The sequence below is a fragment of the Betta splendens genome, chromosome 16 (assembly GCF_900634795.4).
Source record: "Betta splendens chromosome 16, fBetSpl5.4, whole genome shotgun sequence".
NCBI lineage: Eukaryota > Metazoa > Chordata > Actinopteri > Anabantiformes > Osphronemidae > Betta > Betta splendens.
Window position 1 is genome coordinate 13,129,476 of NC_040896.2, and position 15,948 is coordinate 13,145,423.

General features: G+C 45.8%; 1 protein-coding gene across 4 annotated transcripts; it reads left to right on the forward strand.

Moving 5' to 3' along the window:
- Positions 1-416: 416 nt before the first annotated feature.
- Positions 417-13,364, forward strand: LOC114843359 (cingulin). Of its 4 annotated transcripts, none has more exons than XM_029129845.3 (21): positions 417-615; positions 917-1,084; positions 4,367-5,252; positions 5,363-5,460; positions 5,552-5,621; positions 5,730-5,825; positions 6,648-6,769; positions 7,076-7,187; positions 7,336-7,548; positions 7,830-7,978; positions 8,513-8,633; positions 8,728-8,940; positions 9,022-9,243; positions 9,338-9,586; positions 9,709-9,879; positions 10,046-10,207; positions 10,449-10,622; positions 10,749-10,867; positions 10,992-11,100; positions 11,275-11,438; positions 11,989-13,364. In XM_029129845.3, exons 3-21 carry the CDS (start codon positions 4,368-4,370, stop codon positions 12,125-12,127), a joined length of 3,588 nt encoding a protein of 1,195 aa, XP_028985678.1. In that variant the 5' UTR covers positions 417-615; positions 917-1,084; position 4,367; the 3' UTR covers positions 12,128-13,364. The 4 variants fall into 4 exon arrangements, with proteins under 4 accessions (XP_028985678.1, XP_040923734.1, XP_028985676.1 ...); XM_041067800.2 differs by lacking the exon at positions 917-1,084 and having other exon boundaries at positions 11,989-12,140; positions 12,337-13,364; XM_029129843.3 differs by lacking the exon at positions 917-1,084.
- Positions 13,365-15,948: the final 2,584 nt, after the last annotated feature.

Genomic DNA, 15,948 nt, shown 5'->3' on the forward strand with positions numbered 1-15,948 from the left:
CTTTGGGTCAGTGTCAGTCGTCAGTTCATCTCTCAAACTAAAATGTGGACCCATAACAAGCCAACATCCTCCACCGTGGGTTAAATACCTAACACACCAGCTGGTGTAAAGTTGCACCATCTACTGGTACGTTGGAGAAGCAGTCTGACCGGCAGGCACCAGTCTGTGTTCACTGTGGTTCATGTCTTGCCCTGAACCCGTTTTGTTTATTTGCATCTCGCATTTGGTTCGGTTATTTCGGGGTAAATATAAATACGGGCTTACTTTTTCAATGAAAAGCCCAGAGATTGCTCAAGCGCAATGAATGGTGGACGTAGACACTAACCAATAGCAAACGCAGCCGATTTCTGTAGCCCCGCCCGCCTTTAGTCGTTCATCCAATCAGAGCCCACCGCCCGGCCAGGCTGGGCGGGACAGTTTCATCCCTCACAAAAGGTAACAGGTTGTCGACGCCGCTCAATGAACTTGTTGCCGCTGAAGTTTGCGTCGCACTTGTTTTCACGGTCGGTTTTTCGCTTTGAACTTGGATGGACACGAGTAAAAATATCTAAATCCACGTCACGGAGCCGCGGAGACTTGTCAGACAGGCGCAGAAGAGCATTTCCAGAGAAAGAGGTAACTTCACAGATAACGTTACGACCTGTCAGTCTGTTAGGTCGCTTTGACGCGTCGCTGTGCGCGTTTTAATGGCGATTTTCTCCGTTTCAATCATGTAATGTTCTATCAGCACGGTGTCATTGGACGCTTGGCTAGTTTAGCTAGTTCGCTAGCGTTGCTTTAACGGGTCGAAAGGCTGAGCTTCGGGCCAACGGTGGATGAGTTCGCCCGTCGTCTGATGTGGAGCGGCAAAAACAACTTTGTTGTTTTTGCCGCTATATGTGACACATCGCTTTCTAAATGCGCTCCTTTGTGGCAGAGGGACCTCTGGAGAAAGGCTGCGTCTCGTGAGAACAGGTGTGATGTCCGTACACAAGCTGCGTCTCTGTCCTGAGCTACCGGAGGGGAAAACTGTGACCTGTCAACAGCCCAGACATTATTAGATCCCTGCATCACGTCGTTGCGTCCATTCCCATTAGCTCTGCAGGTAAAACACCGTGGAGCTGTTTTATACGTGACCCCATAGAGATGCTGCTTTGAGCAGATTAAGCCGGAGTCAGGTGAAACTGGTGACACAGGCGAGAAACAATCGCTGATTATAATCGGACAGAGGTGTGTGGACTGTGTGAGGAATTTCACTAATTATACATTATGAGCAGGGAAATAATCCCCAACTAAACTGCCGGTCCACACGCTGTCTGCAGCTCATGGATGTCGGTCCAGTGTTGCAGGTACAAACACTCAAGTGTGGAGATAACATCCTTCGAATCGCTCCCTGTCTCTCACACACGGTCGGTGTAAGGACGGAAAGAAACAAGTGTCTGGAATGCGGCTGAAGGGAGGGGCGTGGATGCGCTCCTAATATAGTGTCATTTGTATACTGTTTGGTAACACAGACGTCCCTCTTTGTTATGCCAATGAATGTCTTTGTGTTCGAAAGGAGGGATAAATGGCTAATTGTTTGAGGGTGAAAGGGGAGCAGTGGTGAGTTTGGAGGGCCAGACTGACCACTGGAGACAGGATGAGGGCCTGGGTATATGTCAAGAATGCGTTGAAGAGGCAGGAAAGCATGAAGTGTCCTTTAAGAACAGAGAGGGAGTGAACTACTTATGTCCTCTCATTTCTGCTTCCGAGATAATGACTGTAAAATGTAATGATTCACCTGGAAGTAAAGCTGTAAACTTACTCATCCATCTTGGCTTCATGGTAGTAAACTAATCCTGGAGCTACAGTGCTTTGGTTCAATGATTAATCAGTTTTTTTCAGTCGATTAAGGCCGTCGATGAACTCAGTTCTGCCTGATGCAGCTTTGTAACAGTAAATATGGATTATCACAGGCTGTCAGAGCTTAAACATCTTAGAATAAGTTTCTTTCAGATGGGTTTGACTTTGTCGCTATCTGTAGCAGTATCAGCCCAGGTCAGGAATGTTCAGATCATGAGTCAGCATGGACGAACACAGCAGAACACTTTCATGACTGCACACATTGCTGTCTCTTCATCTTCCTCCGCACACGCGTTTCTCTCCTAATCACATTTTCCATTCCATCTCAGATCTTAACAGGAGAATTCAATTTACTGTGCGAGAATTCCATTTGAGGCCAGAGGCTCATCAGCGAAACTGCAGAGCAGCGCGACTGGCAACAAAATCCAAACGCAACTAAAACACACTTGGTCCGTTGGTAAACTCACAATCCATTAATGATACCAGTGTATCAAGTGTTTTACAAACAGAGACAGCTTGTACTGTAGCCTGTTTATAGGATAAAAATGATAACGTCAGGGGTTATAATATAAAATGATCACTTAATGTCCAGATTATGCTCTCTAATACTTGATCAGTTCATAAAATGTTTCCGCCTGAAACAGAAATGGAGTCTGTGACTGACATATTATTTTACTGGCACTGTTTAGACAAATGAAGAAACGCCTGTTTATGTCTGACTTTCACTAGGGTTTTTATTTTGGAGAGAGGTGGAAGTCCTTGACTTGACCTTGTAGAGGAACTTTGAAGAACAGCATGGAGGAGCAATATCAGCAATGAAAGAAAGTTGTTGAAGTCGCGAACTGAGCAAGCGCACGGCAGAGTTCCGAGGTTTTCAGAGTCGCTGCCCTCATTTTCCGCCCCACATCAGTGGGACAATAGGATGGGTTCTCCCTCTGTCCTGCCCCTCTTGCAGCAGGGAGTGCATTCTTCCTGTGTTACCCACAAAGATGAACTGATAGTGATGGGAAAAGAAGACAGAATGAAAACATGATGGTTTCTACTGTACAGTTGCTTCTCTGCGAGTGGGACGGAGTCGCTCCGAGCTCAGACTTGGGCTGTTGGTGCATCAGACATTATGTCTGACCTTGGTGTAAATGCACTGGACTGGAGACTTCATGCTCAGCTTCACTAACCTATTGTGACACGATGCTTCCTGTGTTATTACCAAACGGGGGCTCCAACTGTGCAGGTCCGTCGGTAGGCAATGTTTACGCACCACAAGCGCACGAATACCTCCAGAGGTCATTTTGAATGATGACACTATCCACTGCCAGCTTGCACATTTAACTCTGCAGCTGTTTCACTTTACAGTTCACTCGAACGCATGATGTTGACTTTAGATTTTTACCATTTTACATTTTTTTAAGGCACTGATAAAAGAAGCCTCTCTCATGTCGCCCTCCCTTTCTGTTTCCCATTCCATATTCCGTCTCTCACCTTTGACAGCTGGGAGGAAGTGAAGGGTGCAGAGCGTAGAGGGAGTGTTTTCCTCGGTGTGAATCTGGTTTAATGAACCGCACTATTGTAATAACATGGGTGGAATGTTACGTGACCTAACGCCAGGAATTATTAGTCTCTTCTGGTAATGACAGTGTTATTCAGTAATAAGGTCGGCAGTGACCTGTAACGAAACCTTGATAAGGGTGTGATCAGTGAGAATGGAGGAAAAACTGCTACAGTTATTTATTAGGTGAAGCATAGAAAAGGTGGTTAGTGCTCAACATGTTCGAGAAAGTAGAGCGGCCCAGAAAGTTTCTATAGCAGGGATTTACAGTAGGGTTGGCCTTTTGCTTGGGAAGCTGAGAAGAGCTCAGTTGGTTGGAAAGTGATACGTACGTGGGTGTGTGCTCTCAGGTTAATGACTAATGGAGTCCAGTGAGAACAAAGTCCATTCAAGCAGAAACTAAGTGTCTCTGCCTAAATCTGTGCCACTGTGTTTGTTCAAAGCAAGGCTGCGCCTCTGGCTTTGTTTAACAAGGCTTTTCCAAAGTAGTGTTAAGGTATTTTTGTTGGGAGGCATCAAGGTTGATTGTGGGCTTATTTTTTGTATATGTTTTTAAATCTTTGGATTGATTAACAAAGCTTGTGTTGACTTTTAGGCGTGTCATTGTCCAGGGATAGCTGATGAAAAGTAGCATTTAGCACGTTACCTGTGATGTTTATTCATGTGTAAAATGTGCATGACATGGGGCTAAATATGTGTCCCATAGGTAACTGCTGTTGTGTAATCAAAAAATGCAACAAGTCGCTATCAGCTAATATTGATCTGGCTGTAAGTAAGAAAGACAAACTGTAAACAGAAAAGGAGATGCTAGTGCTCATCCACTTACTGTATCATGGGTTTGGTGATCCACGTTTCAAACTCTCATTGCAAATACACTGAATTTGATTTGTCTGTGCAAGAGAAAATATTTTTTGCACGAGAATCTGCTAATTAAATGGCATGTAGGGAACAAGCACACTCTGCTGTAGGTATTTACCACCATCTCATCTGTGTTACCAGCATGAGCACATCGGCCTCCGGTCGGAAGACACCAGTGGACTACGGCGTCCAGATCCGCTTCATCAATGACCTCTGTGACACCGGTGGAGTCCAGCCCGGGTCCCAGCCCAAGACCAAGGCTCAGACTGCCTCCAAATACGGTGTGGCTGTCAGGGTGCAGGGCATTGCTGGCCAGCCATATGTGGTCCTAAAGGATGGCCAGAAAGGAGACTCGTATGGAGTCCAGCTCAACACGGAGTACCCGTCTGGTTATAGTAGCCTCCCCCGTAGGAGAGAGAACGAAGACCCTAGAACACAGGGGGTAGATGTAAGGGGAGGAGGGCAGGGAGGAGCACTACGGCGGGCCCAATCCCATGGATCACTACTGGAAAGAGACGGAGAAGGAGGGGTCCATGGTGAGGATTTCCAGCTGTCTAGGCCCCCAGGAGATGGCAAGTCTGGTAGTTATGGGAACCTGGATGGGGGATTAGGGGGGAGAGGGGAGAGGGGGGACATGGGAAGGAATATGTGGGATGGTGCGTATAAGACAGGGCTCAACGGGTCACAGGGGTCAGTGAGAGGCAGGCCGCCCTATGCTGATCCCCCTCCACAAGCAAATGAGCTCCCCAACCGGAGACAAGCTGCGTTCAGCGGACTAGTAAACAGGTTTGACGGAGGAAACGCTGGCCAGCAAAGGGGACACCCTCCGGCTCAACAAGATCCGAGAAATACGTCCCCTCTTCTCACCCCCAACCCCTACATCTCACCTTCGTCTTCCACTCATAGCAGCTTGGGACGCAACAAGGATGCGGCTGCCACATTTCCTGTGCAGGCTTCGAATCAGTGGACTCCACCAGGGAGACACACTGCGGTGGAGAGGGCACAGGCCAGTCTGGCTGAAACACAAGTAAGACTGAAATATTTACTTCTTCGGTGTTTTGAGCTTTCTATAGATCCGCTGAAACACCACAGAGTGTAAAAACATTGCAAGAGTACGTTTCTGATCTATGTCTTAAGGTGACCCCTGACCTTTTGCTGGACCAGGGTCAGAGCACAGAGGTGAGCAGTGAGGAGGAACAGATCATGCAGTCTCTATTCAACATCCTGAGACAGGGGTATGGACTCATGTCACGGTTGTGCTGTTTTATAAACAAAAGCCTCTTTTTGCTTTAATTTTTAAAGTTTCTGCCTTTTTAACTTCCACAGAAGTACGGAGAGTGATGTTTTCATCAAGCACAAAGCCAAGCTCATCCTTCAGAAGATGCAGAATATGAAGGTTTGTCTTTTAACTCTATGTAATCACATTTTGTTGAGCCATGGTCCTGCACTGCTTAATATGCTTACAGATAATACTGTTTGTGGCCACTTACGCTTTTTTGTTCAGCCCAAAGAAAGCGCTAGAGATGAGTGGACAAGAGAAAAGAGAGAGCTGGAGAGAAAGGTGGCTGACCTCCAAACTGCTCTGCTGGAGGAAAGGCGGGTAAGCAGATGAGCATTAGAACCGCCAGGGCACAGATGTACAGTAGGAACAACATCAATATAATGTTTTAGACAGTTTATTTAGCTAAAATTCACTTTTGTTTTCCACTATACAGTAAGCCCAAACCACTTTACTGGTTTCTCCCCTTTGAAGCTACAGAGCAGTAGTAGTAATAACAGTAGTGTTGGTCCCTTGGGTGAACCATCAGGTCTTCTTGAATTCACTTGAATGATACTTACTGGCGTTCACTGGAGGACGTTAACATTCACAAAGTAACCTGCCACTTCAGCTCGGTTCTGATTACAGGGAGCACATCTAGTGCCACACATGCACTTACACAGGGCTCCTCAGAATGAGAGTGCTAACAAGCAGGGAAAGGAAATATTTGCAGGTGCTTGAGTGCCCTCAGCTTTTTATGTCTTTTAATGGTTGATTGGAGTGTGCTTCAGATTAATCGTGAGATTAATTCTCAAGGCCCTCTGGCCTGGTCAGAGGTGCGCGCACACACACACACACACACACACACACACACACACACACACACACACACACACACACACACACACACACACACACACACACACACACACACACACAATAATCTAACTTGAATAATGAGTCATTATATGTTGGCTTAAGGAAGCTGGGCAGGTCTTAATGGCTAATAGCTCCTAAGAACTTAATCCCTCACGCATATTGATCGGTGGGCAAATGCAAGCCCACTTTAACATTGCCTAAAAGCCCACTGTTTATTGCAGCAGAACAACTTGATGTCTAATGTTTCACTGCTCTCATTTATTCATCATGTCTGCTCATGTGTAGGACTCTGTTAGCAATTCTGATCCCACTCTGAAAGCTGAGCTGGAGTCTTGTCTGGATGAAAATCTGCAGCTCCGGGAGATGCTGGACCGGAAGAAGACAGAGTTTAACGAAACACAATCAGAGTGAGGGGGCAACAAGACACACACACACACACACACACACACACACACACACACACACACACACACACACACACACACACACACACACACACACACACACACACACACACACACACACACACACAGAGGCCATTGTTAGATTGTTAGTGTTCTCTTGTAAAGGGGGCTAGAGGGGACAGGACAACTTTGTTTTCTGGCACACACTGCTCATTTTAATGAACACAGAGTTACAGTATCAGAAAACTATGTCATAGTCATCTGAATTCGATGAATCAGTGTGTTTACTGTACGTGCTCTTCCTCGCAGGCTGACTCAGCTGCGTATGGATAGAGAGAATGCAGAGGTGCGGGTAAGAGGAATGGAGGATCAGCTGGCTGAGCTTCAGGATGAACTGCGTAGAGAAAATGGCAACAAGACGGTACAAATAGCGTAGTAGTATTTTTCCCATATTGAAAAAATATGATGCAGAGTTAAACAAATTGAACAAGAATCAGATTAACTTTGCTTCTCTAGTTATGTCTAATGTAAAGTGTGATGTTGAAGGTGCAGCTTTTCCATATCTGCAGGAAATAGCGTCTTGTCAGGCACAGCTGGTGGAGGTCTGCCAGCTGAAACAGAAGCTGGAGGAGGCGCTGAGACAGAGAGAGAGGGAGCTAACGGCCCTGAAAGGAGCTCTGAAGGAAGAGGTGGCCACGCATGACAAAGAGATCGAGGCGCTGCGAGTGCAGTACAGTGCAGACATGGAGAAGCTCCGTAGCAGCATGGAGCAAGTGTCTGAGGTACATGCTCAAGCTGGACATGTAGATGATATGAGTTTTCAGATTGGAGACAACGTGGGTAAACCTGCATCTCATTAACTGGCCCACGAGGAGACGCTTGTAGGTTGATATTCAGAGTTTCATTATGTAAATAAACAAGTTATTGCATTAAAAGCTGAGTATGCTGAGATTATTTTGTGCTGAGAAATGGACAGGAACGATATCATAGCCAAATGCAGGTTCACACTGACGTCTGTGACATGGGAAGACACAATAGTCTCTCAGTTCTCCTTCTGCTTCAGTCTCATGCAGGGATTGAGGCGGAGCGGCTGCGTGTCAACGCATCCGTTCGCTCCCTACAGCAGCAGTTGGAGGACTGTAGAGATGAGAGCAGCCACTGGATGGAGCAGTTTCATACCACCAGAGATGAACTCCGTACGACTAAACAAGAGTGAGTTCATAGATATTTAAACGCATCACAAAGTTTATACTCCATTACTGAACGTTGGGGAATTCTGTTATTACATTGTCTACATTGTCTTATTATCATTGTTTCATTGTGCACCTACTGTCACTAATGTGTGCTCCTATGTTTTCTTTCATTCTGCCTGGTCAATGTTTTGCCTCTTTCTGTCAGAGAGCCACCAGGCAGCCCTGAAACAGCGTGAGAGTCCCCAGCTGAGCATTTATGTTTAGATGCAGATTTGTGGTGGTGTGTGTGTGTAGCAACAAACACTTCGTAGACCTTTCTGTGGTTGTCTGGCTGAAATGGCAGAGAATGATCATTTATTCTCTGTTATTGAAAAGTGAAAAATGATTTATTTGATCATAAACTGCATCAAAGAGAAATAAGCTCACTTTTATTATTTATGTTATGATTCACCTATAACATCCCACTGCTGTTGATTAGAGAATGAGGCCGTACTAACAAAACGTCTTAGTAAGTCCGTTTGCTCAGTTTAGATGTTTTTTTCACATTTTTCAGACTCCTCCAAGCCCGTCTGGAAAAAGAGGAGTTCGAGGAGGAACTAAAGGAGTTCCAGGACAAAATGAACAGTGTGAAACGGCAGATACCGGACCCCAACCACACACAGGGCCTCACACAGGTTCATTAGAAACTCAGATTTTATCATAACTGATGCTTTGGTTGCTAACGTGATGAAGCAGTTTAACTGTCCAATTGTGCGGGGTTCTGTCCAGGAGCTTGAGCGATGCAAGGCTGACCTGCAGAAGTCCAAGTCTCAGCTGGAGAAACTCAGGACAGAGTCTGACAGGAAGATCATGGAGGTCATCTCCATAAAAAAGACTCATCAGGACCAAGAAGCGGAACTGAAGTATGAGATTGGCCGGCTGAAGGACCAGTTACAGAGGGCTAAGGAGGACTTCAACAAGGCGCAGGAGAAAAACAAACGAGTTAGTTAATCACAGTAAATGAAAGATTTGGGTAAGGCTCGTACTGATGTCTTAATTAATGTGTTCTTTACCTGCCTATAGCTCCCAGATCCTGCCGTCATTTCAGAGCTGGAGCAGAAACTTGGTGAGGCAACGGCTGAAGCAATCAAGCTCAAAGAGAAACTCTCACTGGCTGAAGAAGAGCTGGGGACCAGTAACACCCGTCTCAGTAGAGCCCAGGCAGATCTAAAGTCACTCCAAGACGCTGAGCAGGAGCAGAAGGAGGTCAACACACGTCTAAGAGAGAAACTCTCACGATTAGAGGTAAAATCACATTCTCACCAACAACACTGTTAAGCTCATTATGTTTAAATTTAGACACGTAGAACATAATTGGGGCTTTGTGTGGTTTTGTCAGAATCAGCTGCAGACCAGTGCCACAGAGAGCTCAGAGGCCGAGCTTGCGCTCCACACTGAGGTGAGGGGGCTAAGGTCTGAGCTAGACGAGGCCAAAAGAAAAGCCTCCCGCCTGAGCCAGGAGCACCGTGAACTCAGCCTGCGCTTGGAGGATACGGAAAAAGACAGAGAAACGCTCAGACAGAGTGTCAGCCAGCTGGAGGAGACCAGACGACAGCAGGAGAGAGCTTTGGAGAAACTCAACAAAGAGGTACTGTAGGAGCGCTCCCTTCGTTTACTGAGCAACTGCAAACGATGCACAGAAATATCACTCCCTTTGCGTTTTGCCCCGTCTCCCCCTCTTGCACCTGCTCCCACCTTTCTCCTCATCAGTATGAGTCTCTGAACGTTGCCTCAAAAGAGGAGGCGCAAGCTCTGAAGGTTCAGCTGGAGGAGCAGAGAGAGAAAGCACGCAAGGAAATGCAGGAGGTGCAACGTAATGGAAACAGCGCGCAGACTGAGCTGGAAAGGAGCCATATGAGTCTAAGGAAACAGGAGGAAGAGGTGTGTGTTCTGACTGGATGCATATACAGTATGATTACAGCATGGCCTAGTTGTTGGTTTATTATTAAAATCACATCTGGTCTGAATGTTGGCCATAGTATTTACACACACACACACACACACACAGACAGCAACATGTTTCTAACATTATGATAAATCTGACCAGATGTCGCGGCAGAAGAAGGAGCTCCTGCTCGCATGTGAGGAGAGAGACAACCACCAGCTGGATAAAGAGCTTCTCAGCAACCGACTGCGCCACCTTGAGGGAGAGTTGGAGGCCAGCAAAAACAGCTTCAGTGAGAAAACACGGGAGATTCGTATCCTGGAGGTAAAGCACAGTATCTGCATGTGCCTGCCTCATCGTTTAGGAAAATAAGCCCAGTGGGAAACAGCCCGTGACTACAGGGCTCACAGCTTTTAATACTTCTGCTCTTTATACGTTAGGAAACACTAAATATTTATGGGCCAGCAAGGTTAAACTTGGATAAATTCATTAATGTATCCAAATGTACAGTAATTATATTTACAGGATAACGATTTTGTTTGACTGTGTACATTTGCTTCATCAGGATAAATTAAAGCGTATGGAGTTGGAGCTGGAGGAGGAGAGGAGCAGTGTGGAGATGCTAACGGAGCGTCTGACCAGGAACCGAGACCAGATCGATCAGCTTCGCGCGGAGCTCATGCAGGAGAGGTCTTCCAAACAGGACCTGGAGCTGGACAAAAATGCCATGGAGAGACATGTATGTTCACTATATGTGTCATCCTCTGCACCCCTTCGTCTTCAGATGAATTAAAAAGAGAGCGTTTAGGTAAAACTATGACCCACCGGCTTTAGAGCCTTGTTCACCCGCTGTTTGTCCGTGCAGCTGAAGGAGCTGAGGAGTCGCGTGGCCGACATGGAGGGACAGTCTCGCTCCTCGGCCGGAGTCAGCCAGCTGGAGAGCAAGATCCATGAGCTGGAGGAACGACTACGTAGTGAGGAGAGGTACTGGTCATGATGCCGGTGCTTATTAACTTTGCTCCCATCCAAGTAGCGGGGATGAGGAGAATTACTTATTATCATGATTACGTTTCTCATGTTGGTTATCTCTGGTATCTACTTTATAAAGGGAGAAGAATTCTGTGTTGGGGGCTCAGCGACGTTTGGAGAGGAAAGTAAAGGAACTCAACATCATGCTGGATGAAGAAAGACAGACACACACAGACCAGAGAGACCAGGTACACGTTTAGCATCTCTGGAAGCTGAGTCACGGCAGCTACTGTAGTTTTCATTCTTATTACGTCAAATTATAGTCTTCACCTGGATGACTGAGCATCTTGGCAGACATTAAGCATCTCATACACGTCATTATGTGAATCCTCTGACGACATTACGTCTACTTTGGGTTGTAGCTCACTCTAAGAGTGAAGGCTCTGAAGAGGCAGGTGGATGAAGGCGAGACTGAGCTGGAGAGGATGGATGGACTGAGGAGAAAATCCCAGAGAGACATGGAGGAACAGATGGAGCTTAAAGACGCCTTGCAAGCCAGAGTCACTGCACTGGAAACGGAGCTTAAGTAAGCGTGTCTTTCTCTTTGCCTCGTTTGTTTTGCTCCACGCTCACAGTTTGTCGCTCACTGCGAGCTTTCGGTAACAATTATGCAAGAAGCTTCCCGACAGGCGGATTATCACAGCGGTGTGTGAGACGGTGTGAGACAGCGATAGTGTGAGTAAGAGCAAGACATCATCCCCTCCCTATTACATTATGTCATACAGATCTGCATTTGAATGACGTTACCAGTGACTTAGACTATTGAGAATTTCAGACACCTGTTAAAGATTCACACGTCCCCCCCTAAGGTGCAGTATTTCACAGTGTGAAGTCACTAAGAAGCCCAAGCAAGTATGTACACGTATTTAATTAACCTCAAAAATGTGTTACCCATGTACCAGAGGGGAATGAGATTCCAGACATGCTGCCTCATGATCACAACATGCCATTCCATTCATTTCCAGCAGAGGGGGAGCAATGACTGATGGGGGATTTCACACACAAAGAGTAATAGGGAGAATCTGACCGAGGCCCAGTGCGTTTCAGCCACTAAGCATTTTAACTCTGTGTTGCAGGAGAAAAACTCAGGCAGCGATGCGTCCAACGCTGGGCTCGTCAGCGCTCAGCTCCGACGACGATGACGACAGCCTGTACGACCCGTCCACCATCACCTCCATCCTCACCGAGAGCAACCTCCAGACCAGCTCCTGCTGAGGCAGCACTTACTGTGAGGGCCGGGAGATAATAGAGGCATATTGTAGCTTATCCTCTTTAAACTGAGGGTGTGGAAGGAGCACTGCATAAAATGAGGGAAGGGTAAAAGTCTGTGGGATGAATTCTATTTTATTAAGGTTATTGGGAGAGAGGTTTTCCATCCCACAGTGAATTGAAGGAAACTAAACACAACATCCTCTTCATTTCAGGGAATTTCCTCCTACAAACGGTACAGGCAGACCCCACAGTGCAGCTGGAACCGCCCTATTTCATGCACATACTGTACTGTAATACAGCACCAAACAGAAACTATTTCAGCATTTCCACAGAAAGACAGTAACTGGATTCAAGGGAGAGAATGCTGGACTACAAAATACCTCTTTTGTGGTAGTAATGCAGCATGTCCAGCTAATTCAGAGGGACAAGTCTGAAGTTAACAGAATAATAAATAAAGTTCCTAGTAATCATTTCTTTGTGTAGACAGACTTTAGGTTTTTCTGTAGCACAGCCGTCCACTGATTGAACTCACACTACAAATGTTGTAACGTGGGCGACATTGGATAGAACTAGTGAAAACTGGCGTCCAAATACTGAATTTTTTTGATTGCATAAAGAAAAGCCACAAGTTTTTGTTTTTGCCAGCGATACAATACAATAAGCCTGATATTTTGAAGGTACATTTCCTAACCTAATGTATTTGTATTATTGTGTATACTGTAGATATGTCTATTCTGTGTCTGAAGATCGTTTACTTCATCTTCCAGACGGTCTATAGTGGTGCAAGATCTGACACTAAGAGCATTGTTCCACACAAACACAAGTTAAGCTTCCAAACTAGTAACAAACTGCACAAACAGATTAGGATTGGAACTGGTTCTAGATAAAGGTACATCTGACTTGTCCTTTGTTGCCTGATTGTTTCCCTGTGTCAGAATAAGGTGGATTTCCACTACTAGACAAAACGTTCAGCAGAGACTGATGAATTCTGAAGATACACACTTTAAGTTCCTTACTGAGTCACATTTCAATGCCTTTAAATTGTTGTAAAGAATAGTTATTATTATTATTATTATTATTATTATAGATATTACATAATGAAATGCTAAACTTGGAAACTGGTGCTTAGTCTGATTTATTAGTCAAATACGTTGTGATTACTGTAATTCTTGGCCGGAAAACATTTTTTTTTAATTTCTATAACTAAATAAATTTAGAAACAATAAAGTAATATCATCTGCATGTGTCCTTTTTATGCTGGAAGCCGTGTGTTTCCTTTGTACATGTCCTCATCACAGAAGGTGTCCAGGCTGCACTAATGGGCAGAACTGGCCCCCTGCTGGGTTCTGCCCACGCAGCTTCTTTGGAAGAACGATCGCTTTCACTGGAAACGCGAAACAGCTCCACACGTCTTCAGTCCAGATCAGACGTTGCTCATTGGTCAGAATGAAGCTGGTGGACCAGGTCAGTCAGGCGGAAGACTGACATGACGCTGTATTATTATTATTAGCCAGGTGATGTGGAAATGCTTCTGTTTACTGTACACATGCAAACATCCTTGTGCTTATAAACGGCTCCTCTTCAAAGCCGACGCGAGGCAGATGCGCCGTCTCGTGTTTTGGCAGCAGAGCCGCGCTGCTCCGTGATTTAGCAGCCATGTTTGTTACACAACGGCTCTGCGGAATGTTGAACACGTTATTTATTACCACCTACAACAGCTGATTAAGCTCATAATGGTTATTACCTCTGTTCCCCTAAAGACATGACAGGCAGCGTGTGTGGATATAATTGACAGAACCAGTCTGATTACACTTTGTACATAACTCAAATATTTGTTTTGCGAGACTTCTGACATTTTGAGCCGCCTTTGAAATCCTACAGCATGACACTTATTGCTAGAGACCAGCAGTTCCAGCAGTGAAGCATCCATACGTTAATGCACTCGTCACCGTCGCTGTTTTGGCCACTCACTCGCTGTTGCGTCATTGTCTGCGTTCATCATTACAGCGATGCAGCATCTCACAGAGCAAATAAGCTCACGACTGTCTCGTCATGTTATTCATTTGCCAATGTGAGCATCCACAAATCAGAGCTTAACCCTTTAGTCGCCCATATTATCCATTAACCAGACATTATTACATACTGTCTGTCTGAGTCGTGACCTTTAAAGGAATTAAAGAGCGTGTCTGTTTGCTGACAGCTCTGCTCCGCTGGAGTAATGAGGATTCTGTGGCGAGGCCCGTCTCCCCTCGTTGGCACCGCGGCCGGCGCTGTGTTCTGGCTGCTGGGCACAGCACCACAGGGTGAGGCGCGCCGGGAATGTGCTGGTAAACAGGTTCACGAGGGGAGCTCACTCCACCAGACGATTACAAAAGACGGCGTGATGGCGTAATCCTGCGTCGAACGCCGTCCGCTGCTCACTCGGCCCCTCTGCGGGTTTCAAAAACCTCCTTACTCAAATAAGGAAGAGTCCGTGGCTCAGTGCGTCGTATCTAAACATTTTCATAACTTCAGGCGTTTGTTTTTCTCCACGTCCAGGGAAGAGATGAAAGACGTCTGTGCCTCTGAAGTGCGTTCCAGCGGATTGTGGCTTGATTCGCCCTTGACCTCCTGCTGTGCCCGTAAAAATCTGAAAGGCCTTGTTCTGGTTCCTAGGAACTGGACTTGCCCGGGAACATTTCTGTTGGCACGGAGCCACTCCTTCTGTGTTTGCTGTAGAACCTGATGCAGCGTCCGTGATACTACGCCTCCCATCCAGTGTGACCAAACAGGTCCATAGTGTGTACAGTACTTGTTTTGCCAGACTAAATGTGTTTCATAGAACATTCTTTCCATGGGTGGGATTGGGTTTCCATACTATTTCAGCTTTACAAGCACACTTTGCCAAACAGTGGGTGTGTTGTGTTTATTTCTCTTTCACATAGTTGCTGTTATGGAGTGAACACACCGTAGGTGTGAAAATATGTCCAGGGGTTTCACATGTGGAAAGAAGCACCTGTTATGCTGTAATGCACGAGTTCAGATGGGATGATGAATTTGTTTTACTGGATGAATCCACACACACAGATAAGCTTGATTGGCGTGTCACTGTATGTGTCAGTGCTATAAATACTAATACTTGTGTTCAACCTGGAAATAGTCAGGCTCCACAATTACATGAACCACAAAGTGAACCACAATTATTTCTGCTGCCTTTTTTTCAGAGGAAATTGTGAATAATATTACAGATTTGTAAAGCAAGTATTGATGACAAATAGTAATTCCTGGTGGACTGTCACGTAAACATATTAGTAATATTTCTGGGCTCTCCAAAATTCACAGAAAACCTCCCAGTGGAGATGATGAAAAGCAGTGAGGTCCATTTTATCACGACAGAGGTCAGCTGTCATCATTGTTTTTGAGAAAGCATCATTATGTCACCGCACAGTGAGTCTGTGTCACACCAGTGCACTTTCAACCCCTGGCGTGTGATCACTAGGCAAACAACACACAAGCTTTTCCTGTTAATCACTTCTCCGCGCTGCGGCGAAGGTCACCAAATTTTTAGATTTAGCTGAATTTGCTTGTTGTTTTGTTTGTTTAATACACAGAGTGAAGGCGAGTCAGGCCTCCGCTGTATGTGGGCAGCTGTGTGATGTATCAACACATACCTTCAGCAGAACATCTTAGGTTTAGGTGTGCTTATCAGTGTGTGTGTGTGTGTGTGTGTGTGTGTGTGTGCGCGTGTAACGAGCACCTCGTTAAAAAATGTCTCCCACGGTGAAATTAAAGCTGCATTCCTGCCCAGTAATCCATTGCTGGAAATAGTCACCTGCATATTTGTG